At 49.9% G+C, this 21,453-nt stretch overlaps 1 protein-coding gene across 5 annotated transcripts in view; it reads right to left on the bottom strand.

Moving 5' to 3' along the window:
- Positions 1-15: 15 nt before the first annotated feature.
- PDE1B (phosphodiesterase 1B) overlaps positions 16-21,453 on the bottom strand; it is a 29,653-nt gene continuing 8,215 nt past the window's right edge. For 2 of the 5 annotated variants that reach the window (XM_045365408.3, XM_065524339.2), the window contains 14 exons: positions 12,239-12,352; positions 9,912-10,094; positions 9,666-9,732; positions 8,926-9,042; positions 6,533-6,673; positions 6,025-6,125; positions 5,792-5,917; positions 5,563-5,664; positions 4,038-4,158; positions 3,627-3,708; positions 3,161-3,269; positions 2,568-2,698; positions 1,926-2,046; positions 16-1,411 (listed from right to left, as the gene is read on the bottom strand). In XM_045365408.3, the coding sequence (XP_045221343.1) occupies positions 1,943-2,046; positions 2,568-2,698; positions 3,161-3,269; positions 3,627-3,708; positions 4,038-4,158; positions 5,563-5,664; positions 5,792-5,917; positions 6,025-6,125; positions 6,533-6,673; positions 8,926-9,042; positions 9,666-9,732; positions 9,912-10,094; positions 12,239-12,352 (1,498 nt within the window). In that variant the 3' untranslated portion in view covers positions 16-1,411; positions 1,926-1,942. Of the gene's footprint in view, positions 1,412-1,925; positions 2,047-2,567; positions 2,699-3,160; positions 3,270-3,626; positions 3,709-4,037; positions 4,159-5,562; positions 5,665-5,791; positions 5,918-6,024; positions 6,126-6,532; positions 6,674-8,925; positions 9,043-9,665; positions 9,733-9,911; positions 10,095-12,238; positions 12,353-17,630; positions 17,804-21,453 lie in introns of those variants that run through there. The other 3 variants (XM_005571095.5, XM_065524340.2, XM_074007063.1) reach the window with 3 other exon arrangements.

Below are 21,453 nucleotides of genomic sequence, written 5' to 3'. Positions count from 1 at the left end.
ACACACACAGTCAGGCCTGGTCTCCCTTCTTTATTGTTCTCTGGCTATAGCAGGGGTCTGGGAGACCAAGGGCAGGGGTGAGTCACATGCATCTCTGCCCTACTCGGGGTGGGGTAGGGTGGAAGTATCAGGGTAGCAGGTCTAGGAGACCATGGATATGGATTTTGCATGAACAGGGCCCACTGTACAAATGCATGGTTGGTATTTACAGGAAAGAAGGAGGGCAGTCACCTGGACTTTGGCCTTTCCCGGGGCAAGGTGGGGGCAAGGAGGAGCCTGAGGAGAGGAAGGGGCACCGCGCCTGGCTGGGTTCTCTCCAGAGGACAGGAAGGCAGCAGTCCTGAGCCCCTCCTCCATCTGCCTTTCACCCACCACCCCTCACTTGTCTCAGGGGAGGAGCTTCTTAGTGCCTGCAGCTGGGCCAGTTCTGGGAAGTGGAAAGGAGGGGACAGACCCTCTCTTTTAGCAACGCAGGATTACTGGATTATACCTCACCCTCCCCAGGCACCCTTGACCCTAACCCAGCTGGTGTCGATACATCCTGAAGGTGCTTTGCTGGGGAGATCTCAAAGCACATTACAGACATTAGTCGGATGGGAGCCTCCCAGCCCCAGGCGAGAGGAAGGAGGCAAAGGGCTCAGGACTCAGCCAGGGCAGGTGACAAGCCCCAGGGTCCCAGACCAGTCCCAAGGAAGGTCCCAGGGAAGGCCTCCCGCAGCCCCTGGTCACAATGGCTCCTTTTTTCCCAGTCACTGTATCAGAAAAGGAGAGAAGGAAGATTGCAGAGGATCAGGCTGGAGATGGGGCTGAAGCAGTGCAATTCTGGGGTGAAGAGGATGTCCTACCCACCCCATTCCCAGGTCCTAGAAAGGTACCATGCCCTGAAGGAACCCACTCCCCTTCCCACACATAGGGCTCTGAAAACCCCCAGATTTCTATCCTATTCCAGCCCTTCCCAGGGGAGGAAAAGGGGGACCCAGACCTGCCAGCTAAGATCTGGGGTGGGGGGCTGAGGGAACCCCCAAAATGTATTGCTTAGAAACTTGGAGGCAAAAAGGATGGGGGAGGTCCCAGGGGGCTGGCTTCTCTGACCCTCCCCCAAGGCCCTGGGAAGCCTCCAGAAAGCTCCCCGCTCCCTGGCAGCCACCTGGCCATTAAGAGAATCCAGAGGCTAAGGGATGGGCACAGTGACCATTGGGAGCCTGAAGTTCCCCATTCTTGCTGCCGGGACATTAAAGTACGCCCCAATGGGTGTCAGGTGGGGAGGGGCCCTTTCCCCAACCCCAAATCTCTGGCATTTGGCCTTCGGGTGGGTTGTTTCTTCCACAACCACGCTCCCTTGGAGCAGATGGGGGAGCCAGTCCTGATGGATGGTGCTGATGACATCAAACACTTTGGACTCAATGAAGACCTGGGGAAAGAGGGAGGAACTTCAGTGCCCTGAGCTTGGCCTTCACCTCCAACCTGACCTTCCTTCTCCAAGTCCTGATCCTCACTCAGTCTCGAGTAGAGTTGTGCAAAAAATGCCCTTCAGAAGGGTGCCTAGCCAAGGGGGTGAATAGGGGCTGAAGTCGCAGTCATGTTTAGCTGCCCTCACTGAGCCGTGTGCCCTGGCTGGGCTCCTTTTTCCCTAACTCTCCCTAAGGTGCGGTGCAGGTTAGCTGTCACCTGGCATGGGCCCACACTGTTCTGCTGCTTTCTGAGAAACTACCTCCTTTCTTCCCGCAGGGACTGGGGACAGAAGAGGGTGGGAGGATTTCCCTGCTCCACCCACACTTTGGCTCCATTCTATGTCTTCACTCCCTCCATTTTACTGCTCAAAGGAGGGAGAGAGAATGTCACATCTGTTGGAGCCCAGAGACGACCCAACAAAGATGCCACGATAGACACCAGCTCTGCTATGCCCTCCACCACAACAGGTTCACCTGGGCCAGCCCCAGGGCTAGTCCAGATTCCCATTTTGATTGTGTTCATCTTCAGCAGGGGATGGGGGTGCCTCTTCGTCACAGGGGGACAACTCGTCAATGGACATCTGGTTGGTGATGCCTGTAGAGGAGCATAAAGGAGGCTGAGCTTAGGCCAAGAAGCATTCTTCCCCAGAACCCAAGGAGTATGTGGAGAAACAAGGGATTCTCATCCATCAACCTGCCTTTAAGCTGAACTACATTCAACCCATCCCCACTTGGGACGAGCCTCTGTAGCCATGCTAAAACTCAGAACCCTCAACACCACCCTACCACCCCCTCACACAGGAAGAGATTTCCCAGCCAGGGCCACCAAATTAGCCAAATCTGCAGGGGCCCCTTTTACAGGGACCACGGTGTGCACACGGACCCTTGGGTTGTGGAATATCTGGCTGTCTCTATCACCTCTAGAGCCCCCATTCTTAGAACATCCCAGGTCACTGGGCCAGTCTTTCCTGTGATCTAACTGGTCTGATCAGCTCCATTCCCAACTCAAGGAGTCCGGCGAAGGGTTTCCCCAGGAGCTTAAGAAAAATGGACATCCTGGTGCTCCATGATCCACCCACACAAGTTCTCACCCCCACCCTCTGCCACGGTGCCCACCACTTGCTGCCCGTTCCTTCCATTTCTGCTTGTTCTCCTGAATGTGCTTGATCCAGGTGGAACGAAAGCTGACCACATCAGGGTTGGGGTCTCCCACTTCCACATCCAGAGAGGGCTGGCGCCACTGAAAGCTAGAAGCAGAACACCCCAACAGCCCCAAGAGGTAAGACCCAGCCCACTCCAGAACCACCTTAGCCCACTCATGGAAGACCAAGAGAAGGTTCAGGGAACTTTGTCTTCCTCTTTTCCTCTACTAGATATTCCCCAAGTCCCTGTCCCTCTCCCCCTCATTTCACCCCTCCCTCTCCACATCTTCCCTCCTGGTAGAAGGAAAATTAAAACAAGATTCTCCAGAAGGCAGTAAAGACAGCTAATGGAAGAAACAAAAATATGGTCAAGGGGAGCACAGGCACAGGTCACACCCTTCTGATCCCATCCTTCTGCCCCTGACGGCAGAGGGACTCCCAAGCTAGAAGCAGCCTGCCTCCCCACCATCCCACCACAACTGTGAGTCGGTCCTCTCCGTGAGTCCAACTCCCTCCCTACCACCGCCTTCCGGAACCAGGACAGCTGGCTACCCCAGCCGCCCTCACCTGGGCTGGTTTTTAGACTTGGAGTCCTCATCCGCCAGGGGCTGAACACTCTTCTCTGCCACATCAGTCAGCACAGAGAATGTGGGCTCCACAATGAAGTCGATGAACCCTGCAGTGGAGGAGCAATGCCATAGGGATGTCTCACTTTTATCTGGAGGGCTAGGCAGAGGATGCAGCTGGCATTGCCAGGACCCCTGGCTCCTTATGAAAGAGGCCGGAGAGGTAACCTGGGGCGGAAAACTTCCCAATGCGGGGCAGGCTTTGGGATGATATCTTGGTGCCCCAGAGAGCTCCTCCCTGCCATTGCAGCCCCTGGCCTCCTATCCCAGGAGCCCATGCTCTAGCACAGTAGGCTTTCCTCTACAGGAAGAATGGTTTGGGGGATTGAGGACTTGGAGCAATCCTGACCCAGGCAGTATCTTTTCCCCTTCCCAGTCCTCCCCTTCCTGCAGGAGAGGACACTCACCTATCTGAGACTGTGCCACCAGCGTGGAAGTGCGGTCACAGAGAGGAGAAAAGGGCAGGCCCAACTCTGCCTCCTTGTCACCCTAGAGGAGAGAGCAGGGTAGGAAAGCTGGAGAGGATACCTCAGACCTACCAGATCTGGGGTACAGGTGGCAGGTGGCAGGGGTGGGGGGTTGTGTGAAATTTTTGCAATGTTGACCTGGAAATGAAATACATGCAAATGAAATATATGCAAATGAAATGCAACTATCGTTAGGCTTTTAGGATAATGGGATTTTACCCCAAGGATTTGGTATCAGGTCAGAGACTACAGGTAGCAAAAGGAGGATATGGAGTATAAGTGGGGAACTTAGAGGGCACAAGGGGAGAGAAGGCCCCCATAGGCACAGGGGAAGCAAAGATGCTACACTACCTGGCGGAAGAATTCCTCCATGAGGGCCTTGGTCCAGCGGCTGTGGACTGACCACTGCTTGGTTGGGTGGCTGATGTCAGCAGCATGGAGCAGTAGCGATAGGGCCTTGGGCTTGTCAATCCTGGTTGGGGCGGGTGGCAAGGGAAGGGAGACTGATCTTTAAGGAAAAGGAAACCTGGACCATTCCCTAATTTCCCATGCACACCCTATCACACAGCTTCTTTTTTGTTGGGTTTTTTTTTTTTTTGAGACAGGGTCTCACTCTGTTGCTCAAGCTAGAGTGCAGTGACACAATTTCAGCTCACTGCAACCTCCGTCACCTGGGTTCAAGTGATTCTCCTACCTCAGCCTCCTGAGTAGCTGGGACTACAGGCGCACATGCCATCACACCCAGCTAATTTTTGTATTTTTTTGGTAGAGACAAGGTTTCGCCATGTTGGCCAGGCTGGTCTCAAATTCCTGACCTCAAGCGATCCACCTGCCTCGGCCTCCCAAAGTGCTGAAATTACAGGCATGAGCCACCACGCCTGGCCTCACATAATTTCAAACACCCTCCAAAGCTACACACACACACACACACACACACACACACACACACACCCCACACACACAGACACACACACACTTATGTATGTTTAGGTAGCAGCACAGGTTAGTAGCTAAGAGCCCAGGCTCTTAGAATCAAAGGGCCTGGGTTCACATCTATACCTACCACATGTTAGCTGTGTGACACTGTGCAAGTTACTTAAAATTTCCATATTTCATTTTCTTCAACTCTAAAATGGAAATAACAACCCTACGACATATCAAGTAGTTCTGAGAATTAAGTGACAAACAACAAATAAGTATTCAGGAGAGTGTCTAGCACATAATAAGTGCTCAGTAGATATTATTTAGAATAGTAATAATAATTATTATACCCTCAACAATAACCCGCTATGACACCGCATACCCTCCCACACATAAACACCATACACAGAGATTAACACACACCTTCAGGACACACACAGAGTCCACTCACACACACATTTATACATTCCCACCCACTTTTAAGCAGCATTAGATGCAATTATGGCATTTGTTCTGTGCATTTGTTTAAACCTCATATGACTCTCCCAATAGCCCTAGGAGACTAGGAAATAGGGGCAAGCTGTTGTTGGGGGAGGCATGTCATTTCCACCATTTCAGAGGTAATAAAACTGGGGTCCAGAAGGGTCGAGTGAATTTTCCAACATTCCAGAGTAAGCCTGTCCTGGAGCTGCAATGAGAACCCCCATCTTAGATTCCCAGCCCAAAGCACTCTCCAGTGGATCAGCTGCCTAGGGTGTATGTAAATGTAAGGCCACACACACACACACACCCCCCACACACACCACATTTACACAGAGATGCAGTCGGATACCTGGAGCCAGTGGAGTCTCTACATCCAGGTAAAGACCTGGCACACCAACTACCCTTGTGTATACCCCCAGTCCACACAGCCCTCCCTCTGGCCTGGCCCCAGCCACACCCCACCAGATGCCACCTCTCCAGCTGTTGCAAGGCTGTCTTCATGGTCTTCACTTGCTGGAAATGGCAGGACATGTCTGTGGCCAACACCATCTCGATGACCAGGGCTCGGAGCTCTCTGAGTGGACATAAAAAGAGAAGCGATCGGCCCCCTCAGTGCTGCTGGGCAGGAGGTCCAGGAAGTGGAAAATGGGGTTTGTGGTAAGGGAGGCTCTTAGGGATGCCAAGTACTGGCTTCTGCTCACACAAACTCATCCTTGGTGAGGTTGATGAAAATGTTCAGCTCATCATCCTGCATCAGTCGGAAGACAGAGCTGATGTGGTGATTCTCCAGCACTGAACGATCATTGTACAGGATGGCACATTCTGACCTACAAAGCCACAGGTCATCATGACCACCCCCTGTAAAAAGGGACTCTGGCAACCTCCCCCACCTCCGCTTGGCCTCTCCTGCCCCTGCCACATCCCCACCCCTCACTTGGTCTGGATGTGGAAGCTGTTGGTAGTGCCCGTGTGCTCATAATCATGGATAGCTGCAGCAAAGACGATGGCCAGGACCTCAATCTCTGACAAGCAGTGCTACAGGAGGAAAGAGAAAGAATAAGAGAGGGCTGATGCCTGCTGGTCACTGCCCAAGAACCTCCACACACAGGCTAGACCACTCATCCCATCCCTTCCATGCTTCCAGGCCAGCTCTTGGTTAATGCAGCCAGGTTTCTCAGCTCCTGGAATGGCCAAGGACCTTCCTCCATCCGAACCTGCAACATTCCCATTGCATCCCAGCACATGTCCCTAGCACTGTCCAAGAAGTTTTAGTCTACCTGGGAATTCTCTAGAATGAGTTTAATCCAGTTCGACTCTGCAAAGGCTTTGGAGTGCCCAAGAAGAACCAAAGAGGAGAAATGGAAATGGGAGTACACCCTATACCTCCCAGTTCTGTAGCCATAGGCCCTGAATCACAGAAGAATCATCTCCAGGGCACTTACCACCATCCCTGTGCGGAGCAAGAAGCAATGGACTGTCTGGGTAACATCAGCTGCATGGATCTGGTTGTGGTAAGGATTCTTGTACTTCCCATAGCCTGTCTCCAAGGCATCCAGGAAACTCATCAAAAACACAGTGGGAATCTGCGGGGGGGGGTGGGGGAAATGGAGGTATATCAAGGATCTGCAGGAATGGTGGTGACTACAGACCAAGATCAACAACCTCAGCTTTCTGTAGAAGGCAGTGTGGCATAGGGAGAGAGCACAGGACCTAGTCAGGTAAACCTGGCTCATATCCTGCCTCTACCACCTGCTGGCTGTGCAACTTGGGAAAGTCACATGCCTCTCTGTGCCTCAGATACTTAATTGCAGAATGAAGATAATACCACCGACCTGGAAATTAATGAGATAAGTACAAGGCATTTAGTAAATGCTCTCTAAAGAATAGCCATAATTATTATTATTTCCCTGGAGATTTCAAAGAAAAGGAAAACTTCCCTCCTACCTTCCAACCACCCCACTCCATCCCCAAATCTAAAACCATGAAGAAGGGCTTGGAAGCAAGGGAATGAAGAAGATGACCTAGAGAGGACTCTTCCAGCCAGATGTGGGTTACCCTCTCCTTTGAGAAACTCTCTGACCACCTACCGTCTACATGCACCAGTACCCCCACCCTCAGTCCCACAAACGCACACAAAAGCACCATGAGCCAGAGCTCTGTCCAGCTACTCTGAATTCGGTCCCTGTCTCTGTATACACCCTTGGGGTATGTCTGCCTCCTTCAGAAGGCTCAAGGCTCCCAGAGGACAGGACTAGTGATCTGTCCCTGAATCTCTGGAGGCTAGGAAGGGACAAAGGTTCAGGACTCGGGAGGTTTCTGTAGAGATGAGCAACACAGTGACAGAGACACAGAAGAAGCACCACTAGTCAGTCAGACCCTAACATCCCCCACCCGCACCCCTGGAGGGCTGTGCCCCAAATTCAGGAAATTTTAAAGGACTGTTTCCATGACGACTGCCCTTGCTTTTGCGTTGCCATGGCGTCCCTGGAGGGAAGGGAAGAAAAAGGGAGGAGTAGGGGAGGGGCTAGGTGCCCAGGAAGAGAATGTGGAGTTTGAGAAGGGCAGCTGCTACTGGCCCTACCATCAAAGAAAACTAAAACAATAAGCACCGCCTCCTTCCTCTAACTGCCTTGGAGCAAAGCAGACTGGGACTGGGCAAACCCAACCCAAAACAGCTACTCTTGAGGTCCCCCAAACCCAGTACTTTCAGGTAAGGAGGCAGACTTTAGGAGAAGCTAGTGACTGAAGTCTGAGAGCCAGTTTGGAGAAACATGAGCTGGGAAAAGTCTTAGGAAAAAGACAGCCCTGCTATTCTCTGTCCTGGAGAGGGCAGGAGTGGAAAGAAGAGAGTAAAATTGCAGAACAGGCTTCCAGAAGGCACTTAAGAAAATTTCAACTGAGCATCTCAGGAAAGTTTTGGAAACTCCCTAGGGAGTTGTAAAAGGCGGAGTCAAGGGTGGAGGAAGGGCTCACATGCACAAATAATTTGTTCTAGTGAAGTGGAGGCAGAGGACGGATGGAATGACCTCCCAAAGATGGCCTGGGAGGGGACTCTCCACCTGGACTCCTTTGACCACCCCTCTATGGCCCTTCAGATCATCCATGTTTCCCTTCACCGTAAACACCTGCTGCTCCCCAAAGTGCTGACCCAATATCCCCATTATGGCTCCTCAACCTCCCTCACCCTCTACTTCCAAATGTGGTTTTTCCAGTGCAAGTGTTTTCTTTTTTCTCCTGGCACTTTTTCCCTCCCAAAAGATGCTCCCTCCTGGTACAGGATCTAGGAAGGACTTTACTCTCATATAATTCTTCCCATCCAGACAAGCTGAAGAGCAAATGAAGTTCTAACATCGTCCCCCCGTCATACAACCCCACCCCAGCCTGTCAAGAGCTGACCTTCTCCATAAAATTCCTTGCACAGAGACCAGAACTGGGGGACAGGGGAGGGAGTGGTCAGTTTTATCCAGGAAACACATGGATTCCAGTCCCAAAGGGCACTGGCTGACAGCATCTGAACTCCAGGCCTCCAGTGTCCACACTGCAAGTCAGCCTAGAGAGGACAAGCTGGGGGGAGAAAGCAAAGCGAGAGGGAGCAGAATCCCAGGCTAGATGGTTGCAGACCTAGAATCTCCCCCTAGAAAGCAATTAATGAAGTCTGGAACTAAGACTGCGGCAAGTGACAGAAAAGGTAGACTGGGCGTGGGCGTGGGGAGACTTCCCTGCTGTTGAGACTGAGTGAGGGGATCTATGGAATCTGTCTGTTGGGAGGCTTTTAGAACAGGCATGAGGGGAGTGGAGAATCCTGCCTGCAGGCAGAGGTAGGATGCTGCCCAACCTTGAAGCGGCTGATGAGGTTATGCCGAGTCAGCAATTCAAAAACAATGGTCCTCAGGGCATGGTCATCTGCTGCCCGGTTCAAGGAAAAGACATCAAAGCACCAGAGATCCAGGTTCTGTGGAGAAACCATAGATTATGTTGCTTTCCAGCAGCAGCAAGGGTTGAAGTTAGACTTCAGGAAGGACTTCCCATGAGTACAAAGTCTTGACAAATAGGAAAGCAAAGAGATGGTGAAGTATGCCTCTTTCTTCCCATATATCCCTCAGTATGGGAGAGACAGGAAGTCAGGAGTTTGCTCCTAGAGTGGGCAAAAGCTGTTTTGACGAATGTGAGAACAACAGTTAAAAGGGAAGGCAGGCCGGGCGCGGTGGCTCATGCCTGTAATCCCAGCACTTTGGGAGGCCAAGGTGGGCAGATCACTTGAGGTCAAGAGACCAGGCTGGCCAACATGGTGAAACCCCATCTCTACTAAAACTATAAAAATTAGCTGGGCGTGGTGGTGGGCACCTGTAATCCCAGCTACTCAGGAGGCTGAGGCAGGAGAATCGCTTGCAGGGAGGCGGAGGTTGCAGTGAGCCAAGATCACACCACCGCACTCCAGCCTGGGTGACAAGAGTGAGACTCCATCTCAAACAAAAAAAAAGGCAGGCAAAAATCATGCCATAAACAGGGTCTAGAAGTCCCAATGGCTATTCCATCCCCCAACCTTCTCCTCTTTCCCAAAAACCCAGAGATCACCTTGAAACAGTTGAGGACCGCAGTAGAATAAGTGGGGCCCACAGAGGTGTATGTTCTCCGGAACATCCTAAGAGAGAACAATGAGAAGAAGCCCACATATGAAGGTCTGGGAGTGGAGGTCTGGCCAGCTGGGGATATGGAGATGAGCCATGGGATCATATGGCTGGTGGTCATGGAAGACCAGGGTGGCTGGGAAAGAGGGACACAGCTAAAGGCAGAGGGAGGCTGAGTGTGGGCGAGCCTCACCGTTCCACGAAGATCCCAGCCTGCACAGCGTGCACAATGCTTCGGAACTTGGGCTTCTCCTCTGCTCGGCGGCCTTTGGCCCGGGCCTGCTGGGTGAAGGTGGAGGCCAGCCAGTCCCGCACCTCCGAAGGCACGGCATCTGACCGCAGCTCCTGCAGCTCGTCCTCCGTGTCCAAGATTTGCCTGAGACCCCAGAAGGGGAGTCACAGAGGAAAGACAGCAGGTGCTTCCACAGCCCAGAGACCCTATACCCAGTCATACCCCACATTTAGTAACTCTCATGCCAGCTCTCTCTCTGTCTGCAACCCTGTTTCCTTTCTTTTTCTATATCTTTTTATTTCTCTAACATCTCCGATAATGGTCTCTGTGTGAGGCAGTGAGCATCCCAACTATGAAAGCATTTAAGCAGGAAATGGAATGCATCTTTCAGGGATGCTATAGAGCAGCACCATCCAATAGAAATAAAATGCAATAGAAATAAAATGCCGCATATATGAAATTTTAAATTGTCTAGTAGGCCACATTAAAAAGGGAAAGAGAAACAGATGAAATTTACTTTAATGATAAATTTTATTTATTTTATTTATTTATTTATTTATTTTTGAGACATAGTCTCACTCTGTTGCCCAGGCCAGAGTGCAGTGGCACGATCTCGGCTCACTGCAACGTCCGCCTCCCAGGTTCACGTGATTCTCCTGCCTCAGCCTCCTGAGTAGCTGGGATTACAGGTGCCTACCACCACACCAAGCTGGTCTTGAACTCCTGACCTCAGTTGATCCACCCGCCTCGGCCTCCCAAAGTGCTGGGATTATAGGCGTGAGCCACCGTGCCCAGCAATAAATTTTATTTTACCTAGTACCTCCAAAATATCATTTCAACATGAAACCAATAGTGTGTGTGTGTGTGTGTGTGTGTGTGTGTGTGTGTATTTTTAGACAGGGTCTCACTTTATCGCCCAGGCTGGAGTGCAGTGGTGTGATCACAGCTCACTGCAATCTCAACCTTCCCAGATTCAGGTGATCCTCCCCCCTCGGCCTCCCAAGGAGCTGGGACTCAGGTGCACACCACCATGCCCAGCTAATTCTTTAATTTTTTGTAGAGACAGGGTTTCATCATGTTGCCCAGGCTGGTCTCGAACTCCTGGGCTCAAGCAATCAGTCTGCCTCAGCCTCCCAAAGTGCTGGGATTACAGGCATGAGCCACCACACCCAGCCTTATAAAATAAATTAATGAGACACCAGCTGGGTGTGGTGGCTCACGCCTGTAATCCCAGCACTTTGGGAGGCCAAAGCGGGCAGATCACCTGAGGTCGGGAGTTCGAGACCAGCCTGACCAACATGGAGAAACCCCACCTCTACTAAAAATAGAAAAATTAGCAGGGCATAGTGGCGCACGCCTGTAATCCCAGCTACTCTGGAGACTGAGGCAGGAGAATTGCTTGAACCCTGGAGGCGGAGGTTGCAGTGAGCCAAGATCGCGCCACGGCACTCCAGCCTGGGCAACAAGAGCAAACTCCATCTCAAAACAAAAACAAAAATAAAACAAAAAACAAATATATATATGAATAATATATCTTACATTCTTTTTTCTAAGTCTTTGAAATCCATCACATATTTTACATACACATCTCAGTTCCTACTTGCCACATTTCAGGTGCTGGATAGCCACCCAGGATGGTGGCTCCCATGTTGGGCAGCAACGTCTGGAGGCATTCCACACTAGAATAGATGAGCTTTAAGGCGCCTTCCAACTCTGAAACAGTCTTCTGTCCTTCTTGATATCTGTGCTTGTCTCTATCTCTGCATCTCTCTGTTTGCCTCTGCTTCTTTATCTCTACTACCACTATTTCTCCCTGGATACCTGGAGCTCTTTTTTTTTTTTTTTTTTTTTTTTTTGAGACAGGGTCTTGCTGTGTCACCCAGGCTGGAGTGCAGCAGTGCAATCTCAGCTCACGGCAACCTCTGCCTCCCAGGCTCAAGCCATCCTTCCACCTCAGCCTCCCAAGTAGCTAAAACTACAGGAGCATGCCGCCATGCCTGGCTAATTTTTTTTTTTTTTTTTTTTGAGACAGGGTCTCGCCATGTTGCCCAGGCTGGTCTCAAACTCCTGGGCTCAAAGAATCCACCCATCTTGGCCTCCAAAGTGCTAGGATTACAGGTGTGAGCCACTGTGCCCAGCCACTACCTAGAGCTCTTTATATCTGGTCCACCCTGTCTCTTTCTTCCTGTCTCTGTCCATGCCACACGTGTCTATCTTTGTCTTAACCCCTCTCTCTGGAACACTATGTCTGACATCTTTCTCCTTCTCTGTCTGTCGGTCTCTCTCACCGTGTCTCATCTATGTAGACGGCTTCCAGCAGAGAAGCTGTGTACTCCAGATTTTTCTTCAGCTCCTCGATGTTTACCTCCCCATTCTCCAACTGCTTCACCATGTAGCGCAGCCTGCAGGGAGCAGATACAGAGAGGCTGCTTAGGCACGGCTACCTTATCATGAGAACAGGATACCCCCTAATAAGGTACATTTTACAGAAACATCCTCAGTCTTTCGTAAACAGTTAATAATTTCAACATTAATAATAATAGCAGCTAATGTTCCTTTTTAAATCTCAGGCTATTGCCACTGCCTGTATTATCTACACCCAAAGTTTAATGCCAGGTTTTTCTGACTCCGTCATCCCCACTACCAGCTAACCTCTCAAAACCCGCCCTTTAGTCAGTGCTTAGTCTTGTTTAAAATGCCAGGGCCCAGCAGAATTAGGCAGGTACAAGCCCCTGGAGTTATGTTTTTAGGATGATCTGTTCCATAGCCTGAATAATCAAGAGTTGAAACTGCTTATTTCCCCCATGGGAGAGGGCTTTGGGGTCAATAGCAATCAAGATAGCCCCCAAGAGTATTTCATTGTCTCTTGGTCATGGTGTGGGGGGTGGGGGTTAAATGTCCACAGCCCCTCTGTGCCTGGCAGGGATGGCAAAAGCACAGAACAAAGACAAATCTGAATGCTTTCGCCTGGCCTCTCTCCATGCAGGCAAAGCTAATGGATTATGATTCCAGAATCCATCAACCAGGACAAAGCCAGGTTAACCCCTGCCTTTCCAGTCTTACACCAGAGAGAACCTCTGACAGAGTTACCATACCCACCCCCGGCCTCTGTCCCCACCGAAGCTTCCTCCAGGATAAAAGTGGTGGGGTGGGCCCAGGGATCTCACTCACTGGATGCTTTGCCTGAAGGAACAATCACCTCATGTTTTACACTTACAAATTCTGGGGTTTGATGATTAACTGGGAGACTTCTTAGAAGTCTGGTGAGTTCAGCCCAGGCAGTCACAAAGCAAACAAAGCTCTTCAGATGGTGATTTTAATGAAAGCAGTTAAACATTCCTTTCTCTCCTTTCCTTCACCCTGCCCCACCCACCTAAAACCAACCCGGGGCTGAAATGATGGCCATCCTAATTCCCCACTGAGAGGGGCTTCAAAAACCCAAGGTCACCCTATGAGTCAGGGAGGAGAAGAGAATGAGTCAGGGACCAGAGGCTGAAATTAGCATCAATTCCCAGGGATGCCGGGGGAGGGAGAACAATGGCGTTCCTGAACAGAAGTAGCTCTAGAATCCCAGGGTCTCAGCAGCTTTGGAATCGGGGTGCCCAAAATAGCCAGCCCCAGGAAGCATCACAGGCCAGTTCTCACCTCAGGGCCTAGCAGTCCTGGACAACACATCTGAGAGCAAATGGGACAGAAGGGAAAGTGGCAAAGAAGTTGGAGGGCTATCCTCAAATCTCACTTCCAGCCTTCCTGCTGCACCATCTCCAAGTGGAAACAGCAGGTTGTTTAACAAGAAAGAGGATGATTTTAGTAAAGCTCAGCCCCAGCTCCAGCTTCATTAGGGAGGAGGAACAGAGGCGAGATATCATAAAAGGCTTTCCCAGCTAAATGAGCTGGAAAGGGGCTATGAGCCAGTATCTCCCAGAGTACCCAGCCCAGAGATCACAGAACAAAGAGGTATGCTTTGCCTTTGGTGCCCAGGCACAAGCTGGGGCTTCCCTCTGCCAATCAGTCCCCATTGCCAGGGGCCCTCAAATCTGGGGACATAAAACCCAAAAAGGAAGGAAGGTCTCTTCTTCTCCCTATAGTTCTCTCTCTCCCCCAGATTCCCACCCCAGCCTTCTGCTTCATTTGGCCCTTTTTACAAAAACTTTCCCCAGGGGTCAATGCCCATCACCAAAGTTCTTCCAGTTCCCTTCTCGACCCACCTTTTGAAACCCACATCCCAGCACTGGCTCCCAAAGTGAGCAGCCACGCCCACGGTACTCATTTGCATGTATTTGCATAATCGCTAACAATGCTGCCAGCTCTACATTTTTAAAAGTGCTTTCTCCTACATTACCTCATTTTATCCTCACAATGGGCCTATGAAGGAGGGAGGCGGGGAAGGAATTGCCATTCCCATTTACAATGAGAAACCAAGGCTTAGGAGGCAGCTTTGGTGAGATGTATCCAGCAGCAGCACGAGTCTGGGAGGCAGAAATCCTGGATTCAAAGCTAGTACTTCCTGCTGTGAGCCTTTAAGCAGGTCACTAACTCTTAATCAGTACTTATTAAAATATGGTCTGTAGACCACCAGCATCAGAATCACCTTGCATCCATGTAAAAAATATAGATTCTAAGTCTAATTCCACAGCATTTCTGAGGGTACAGTCCAGGGATCTGCTTTTTTTTTTTTTTTTTTTTTTACTTTGAGACAAGATCTCACTTTGTCAACCAGGCTAGAGTACAATGGCACAATTGCAGCTCATTGCAGCCTCCACCTGCTGGGCTTAATCGATCCTCCTGCCTCAGCCTCCTGAGTACCTAGGACTACAGGCATGTACTACCATGCCCAGCTAATGTTTTTTAATTTTTTGTAGAGATGAGGTCCTGCTATGTTGCCCAGGTTGTTCTCAAACTTCTGGCCTCAAGTGATCCTCCCACCTCATCCTCCCAAAGTGCTGAGATTACAGACACGAGCCACTGCACCCAGCCTGCTTTTTTTTTTTTTTTTTAAGAGACACTGTCTCGCTCTGTCACCCAGATCATAACTCTGGACTTCCTGCAGAAGAACAGTGAGGTGAGGACTTTGAGTGGGTCTGGGGAGGTCTAAACTCCAAAACACTTTACAATAAGAGAAGGTCCTGCCAGGCCAGCAAGTACAGGTGTTGGGGGTGTTATTTGACTTCAGGAGGGTACAGTTCAGCACCTGAATCCTATCAGCCACTTTAGTCCAGATCCTCTTCTTAGACTTCTCACTTGTCATATGTATTATTTAATCTTCCTTTCCCTCCCTCCCCACCTCCTTCTGATGTCTGGATCATGTTTGGTTCAACAGATTTCAACAGAAGCTATGCAAGAGCTCCTGGACAAGATCTAGAGTGGTATGATCATAGCTCACTGTAACCTCAAGCTCCTGGGCTTAAGCAATCCTCAGCTTGAGGCCTCCCAAAGTGTTAGGATTACAGGTATGAACCATAGTTCCCAGCCCAATCTGCATTTTTAAAAAACACCCCAGATTATTCTAACATACACCAAACTTTGAGAATGTTTATCTTAGAGCCTCAACTTGTTCATCTATAAAATGGTAAGGATGATAATAAACATTTCACAGGGCTATTAATAAGAGGACTGAGTGATATAATACATTAAAAGGCCTGGCACATACAAAAAGTTTCCATAAATGTAATTTGAATAGGAATTGACTGATCAGCATCAAATCATGGTGGTCATACCCAGCTCACACCACACTCCCTTCAAATCCAACAAGTACCTTCTCTCTCCCAAGTCCAGATGGAGAAGACTGAGTTGGTCTGGATTGAGGCTGGTAATTAGGAAGCCCCCTAACAGAGGAAATGGGAGAAAGATAGTAGCCATGATCTTTCCTTTACAATTACAAACTTCATTTGATCTTCACAAGCTCCTTATAAGGGAGGTTAAGTGACTTGTCTAAGGTCACACAACTCATCCATCTCAGTCAGGTTATCAAGGTCTACAAGACCTACATTGGAACCTAACCGTGTCCCCAAACAATGAAACTGTTAAGGCAGAACAAGCCTAATCATGCAATTAGCTTAGAGAAAGGCTGGAACCCATTCCACCATAGCTTCTACAGTCTCAGTCCGTCCAACCTTAATTAATTCTGTCAGTTGGCCCATAGGAGACTGAGTGTCTTGATGACGCTGACAGTGACTTGTTTATCTTGGCCTCCATCCTTAGAGTACACAGAACGTGCTCAGTAAAAGTTCATTAAATAAATAAAATGGAAAGGGGAAAATTAATCAGGTGTGAGGCTATCTCCCAGAGCTCACAATGGAGATTTCTGAGCCAGGGTTTCTAAAAATAACGGTGAGCCTGAGAAGAGTAAGGTTGTAGGCTGATTTCAAGCACACACTTCCCTCGGAGTTTCTCCTTCCCTCACTTACAGATCTTGTCCAGGAGCTCTTGGATAGCTTCTGTTGAAATCTGAACCAAACATGATCCAGACACCAGAAGGAGGTGGGGAGGGAGGGAAAAAAAGATCAAAGAATAAATTTGACAAATGAGAAGTCTAAGAAGAGGACCTGGACTCAAGTGGCTGAAAGGATCCAGCTGCTGAACTGCACCCTCTTGAAGTCAAATAACCCCTCCCCCCACACACACACCCCATACTTTCTGGCCTGCCAGGGTCCTCTCTTAATCTAAAGTCCTTTAGAGTTAGGATCTCCCCAGACCACTCAAAGTCCTCACCTCACTCTTCTTCTGCAGGAAGTCCTTCTATCCCACCAACATCAGTTTTAATCCAAGCCCTCTGTTTCAGCCATCATGGAATCTGGCACAGGAAAGGTGTCTTTCCCTGTAGAACAGGATGCTCAACCCTGTCCAGTCCTCATCTGGCCCCAAGGAAAACTGGCAGCTTCCCCCAACTTTCCTTCGACCTCCATCCCTGCCCGTTTCACTACCACCACTTCTTTCTGCTTTACCTTCAGTCCCTGCATGATTGGAAAAGCCTCAGATCGTGACTCCTGGAAGTCCACAGTCCCTCCTAGCTCCAGGCAGCCATTGGGAGGAAAAGACTCTGGTAGTTATAACCCCAACACCTCAGGAGAGCTCAGCTTCTCCAGCTTCTACAGTTCATTTATTTGTATCACCATAGCTGGTGTTCTGGGGATTTCCAAAGTCCCCTGCCTCTTCTTCCAGCACCCACATTCCCAAAAAGATCACCATAAGTAGGGGGCTTAGGACAGGGAAGCCAGAGAAGGACTTCCTGCAGAAGAACAGTGAGGTGAGGACTTTGAGTGGGTCTGGGGAGATCCTAACTCTGAAGGACTTTAGAATAAGATAGGGGATGGTAGTCAGGAGAAGAATTGTATTTCCAGTTTGGGTTCTTAAGACAAGATTAAATTTCAAAGGGATGTGAGGTCCTAAGGATGTTGGGAGTCAGGAAGGAGAGAAAAGGAAGAAACACTGATAAGTTACTTGCCACAGTCAAGAAGAAGCAATTTTAAAAAGGGAGGGGGGAATGGAAATGGGAGGAGAATAAGGTAAAGGGCAAGATGGACAGAGTAAAAGGTGAAGTTGGCACGCACACACACACACAAAACATATGGGGGACTGTCAGGTCTTGATCTCTCCACTTCACTAAACTACAACTGGTGGATCCATGAGCAACCTGTCCTCTTCCTCCTCCCCCTTCCTCTCCTCATCCCTGACACCTACCTGAGGATGGGGCCCTGAAGGTGGCTCCTCTGAACAGGAACAGGGTTTGCCATGGGAATCAAAGTTTCCTGCTTCACAGCATCAAAATCTTGACCCCGGGAGCCCCAGGGCCCCTAAGCGGGGATAACTTCCTCTTTGGCCCCTGCCTTCCTCCTCCAGATCCCAGTAGAACTGAGCGACTGACCAGAGAGAACTTTGGGGAGGGGCCTGGCTGCAGGAAGAAGAGAGTGGGGAGGCAGAGACCCAGCCTACCGGAACTGGGTGAGAGGGGAGGCTGCGGGAAAAGTTTCACATCTGAATCAGATGGGAAACAAGAATCTGTTCTCAGAAGAAGCCCAGAAAGGACAGAAATAGCACAGGCCAGCCTCTTGGTCTGAGGAGGTGGGGCTCCTCTTTGGGAAAAAGGGGGTTAGCAAGAGGTTTAAGGGTGCAGGAACAGGGAACCATCCTGAATCTGTCACAGAGAGGAAGTCTGTAGTGTGAGGGGGAGGGGTCCTGTAAGAACCCCCAAAAGGAGCTTAGCAGACTCAGCTCCCTCTCAGGGTCTTTTTCTGGGGCCATTCTTCAAAATGAGCTTTAACCCACCTCACAGAATGGAAGTAAGACAGGGGGATGAACTTCCCACAGAGGATAAGAAACTGTAGGGAGGGGCTTCCTGAAGCTGTGTGTCAGGGGATCCTTATCCACAGGCCGGCTCAACAGGGAGGGAAGGGCCCTCCACCCACAAGCAGAGAATGAAAGTCAAGAGAACTCGCTCATAGAAACCAAGGGGTTGGGCAAATTAACACCCCCAGCCCCAGTTTTCTCATTTGTAAAATGGAAATTGGGGAATACCCATGAATTAACCAGAGAGAGGTCAATCCTGCTCAGAGGTAAGGAGAAGCGACGAGATGGCCCAGGAGGGGCCAAAAGAGGCACCCAGAAGGGGTCTGAGGACCAGGACCCCCTCTCCTGCCTTCAGACTTTGCTTTCGCCAAGGTTGGGGAGGGAAGAACCCAGTCGCTGCAGCTCCAAGTGGACGTGCGCACACAGTCCCAGCCCGCCTCCTGATTGGCTAGGAGATGACATCACCAATACATGTACACTGGGGCCGTGATTGGTCAGCTGAGGAGTTGGGCGGGGCTAAGGGGGAGAGCCGGCGGGTGAAGCCCAACGCGTTGGGGAAAAGAGTTCGGGGATCTGCAGTCTCTTAGATCTAGGTCTCTGGCTGGGGGTGATGTGGTAGAGAGGAAAAGGAACTAATGGAGTTGAGTATGTCAGCAGAAAGGGAAAAGAGAAGACACAGGCCAACAGCTAGGATTTTATGACAGGAAGTTTTCCCTTTACCCCTACCCATCAAAAGCAGGAAGAAATTAAAATACTTTGTCATTATGCCAAAGCCTTGAAGAATTAGAAATAAATGAAGTTGGGGAACCCGCTGTTTCTCAGCTCCACCGAGTACTGGGACAAGTGGAAGTGGGCTTCGATCTCAACAAGAGGAGTGGAAGTCAAATATCTTAAGGCTGTTCTCTAGTGAACACCTGGTCGCCGTGAAGCAGGGCTGCTGCAGATCTTGGGAGAAAGAAACTCACTCTCTCTGTATCCCTCTCTTTCTCTCTGTGTCCCACCGCCACCCTCCCCACAATGGCCACAAGCTGATGAGTGTTTTTAGAGAGAAAGGACTAGACCCAGTGTCAGAGCCCCTGAATGCCACCCGGGAGATGAGGACAGGTCATTTGGCATGTTCTGTGGACATGCTTGCGTTGCAGGATGGGACTGGGAGTGGGGGCAGATGGCAGTGCACAGCCTGGAACACTAACAACCTCCAACCCAGGCCAGCTTCCCTGCCTCATCTTGTACCCTCACTCCAGACCCTGCCACTCTAGCCAAGTAAGTGCTAAACTCAACTCTCCTAATGAAAAGTAAAGATTTCTTAGACCAGAAAAGCCTCGAAGAGCATATCTTGTCCATTCCTCTGCTGTCTTACCCACGAGAACCAAAGCTGGTTGGACGAATGGCTGCTCAACACTTCAGCCCACGAATGCATGCTGCATACTTTGTCCTAACCTGTTATTATTATTTATTGTTCCTAATAAGGAGGGATAGTGATCAACCATCAAAAATTTCACACATAAACACTTACCCACACATATACACATACCCCACACTCTACCTCTAAGGAGACTGTCACCTGGCTGGCAGGCAGGACATAAATGTGATGACCTCAACAAAGGGTCCAGTATGGATTTTCCTTTAGCCCTTAAATGTAGTTTAAAAATAGAAAGGAACCCAACTCTAATGCCTGCCCAGCCTGCAGTGAAGAATAAGGTTGAGGTAGGAAACAAAGGATGGGAGACTCTGTCTCTGGTAAGAAAAAAGGGGTGGGGGTGGGTGGGGATAATGGGGTGGTGCTTGGGAAGGGATTCACTGGCTGACTTCAAAGCTCCAAAATCTCAGAAACTGAAAGAACCAAGGAAATCATCTAATTCCAATAGAAAGAGGGCATGAGTTTAAAATCAGGAGACTTGTCTGGCTAGCTCAGTTGAAAAGAAAAAACTAAATTTAAAAAGAAATCACAAACTTTTGCCTAGATTTTATTACTATGTGTGACCTTGGGAAAGTCACACTGAGCTTCAGTTTCCTGGTCTGTAAAATGGGTAAATAATACATGCTTCACAGAATTTTCACAAGGACCTAATGAGATATGGTATGAGAACACCTTGGGAACCCTAAATGAAGGTTTAGGATATGAATGAATGTGAAGGATATGAATGTGAAGGATAATTATTTAGTCCAAATCTTTAGTTAGTTCAGCAAATATTCATTGAGTCATTCATAAACAAAGTCCCATATGCCCACTCTTACAGCCAGGACCCCTGACTTTCCATCCAGGCTTCAAATGGCACCTGGATGTTTGTGGGAAAGCTCTAGTCTCCCTGATGCCACCACTCCGGAGGTTTAGGGCTTCTCTCTGGCTTCTTATTCCAGAGGCCCCAGTGAGGCAGTGGAGGCAGAGGCTGCAGAGCATGTAGAGCACGAAGCTCCAGAAACCAAGAACAACTAGCTCTCCACCTCACCCGAGCATTCCCACTCCCCCACTCCCCTGGCTTCTGGCTTCCATTGCTATGCAGACAGCCCCAGTTCTGGCAGCTGGCTGGGCATTGTGGCGGGGGTGGCTCCACAGATAAAAATAGCCCCCCTGGTGGCAAAGCTGGGTTGCCATCCTGGGAGGCACTGTTGACATGGCAGCAGTGGTGAGAGAGCCCTCAGCACTGGACAGAGGAGCTATGGGTGGGGGTGGGATGAGGGAAGGGAATGGGGCAGGGCCTGGGGAAGATTGGAAGACAGTGGGGGAAGGACAGAAACCAGGAGGGTGGAGAAAGGAAAAGAGGTAGGAGGTATTAAGGGGGCAGGGAGGAAAGGAAAGGAGATTTGAAAGGTGCTGCATTAGAGAGGCTGGAAACACACTGAAGAAGTGGGAGAGACTGCTTTCAGACTCCTCCTGTGCCTGTGCCTTCTGACCAGAAGCCGTTTCTAACAGGTGTTCCTAGCAACAGCCCAGCACAACTCATATCACATGAGGAAGGGAATAATCTAAGCAGCTTGAGCCTCAGCCCAGACCAATAAGAACCCAGGTGTCCCAGCTCCCAGCCAAGAACACAAATGAGTCACCTTTCCGTCAGACTTCAGCCCTTGAGAGAGGGAGGAATTGGGAGGGGTGGGTGAGAAGGTCAGAGGAAGGCAAACTGAAGAGGAGGCTCCCAGTACCCAGTCCAGAACTCTTTCTCTGGTTCATTTGTCCACCCCTCTTTTCCCTCCCTACACCATTTGATTTTGCTCATTA

This window comes from Macaca fascicularis, chromosome 11 (genome assembly GCF_037993035.2).
Source record: "Macaca fascicularis isolate 582-1 chromosome 11, T2T-MFA8v1.1".
NCBI lineage: Eukaryota > Metazoa > Chordata > Mammalia > Primates > Cercopithecidae > Macaca > Macaca fascicularis.
The sequence above is the reverse complement of the archived record's forward strand: the minus strand, read 5'-3'. Positions and strand labels throughout refer to the sequence as shown.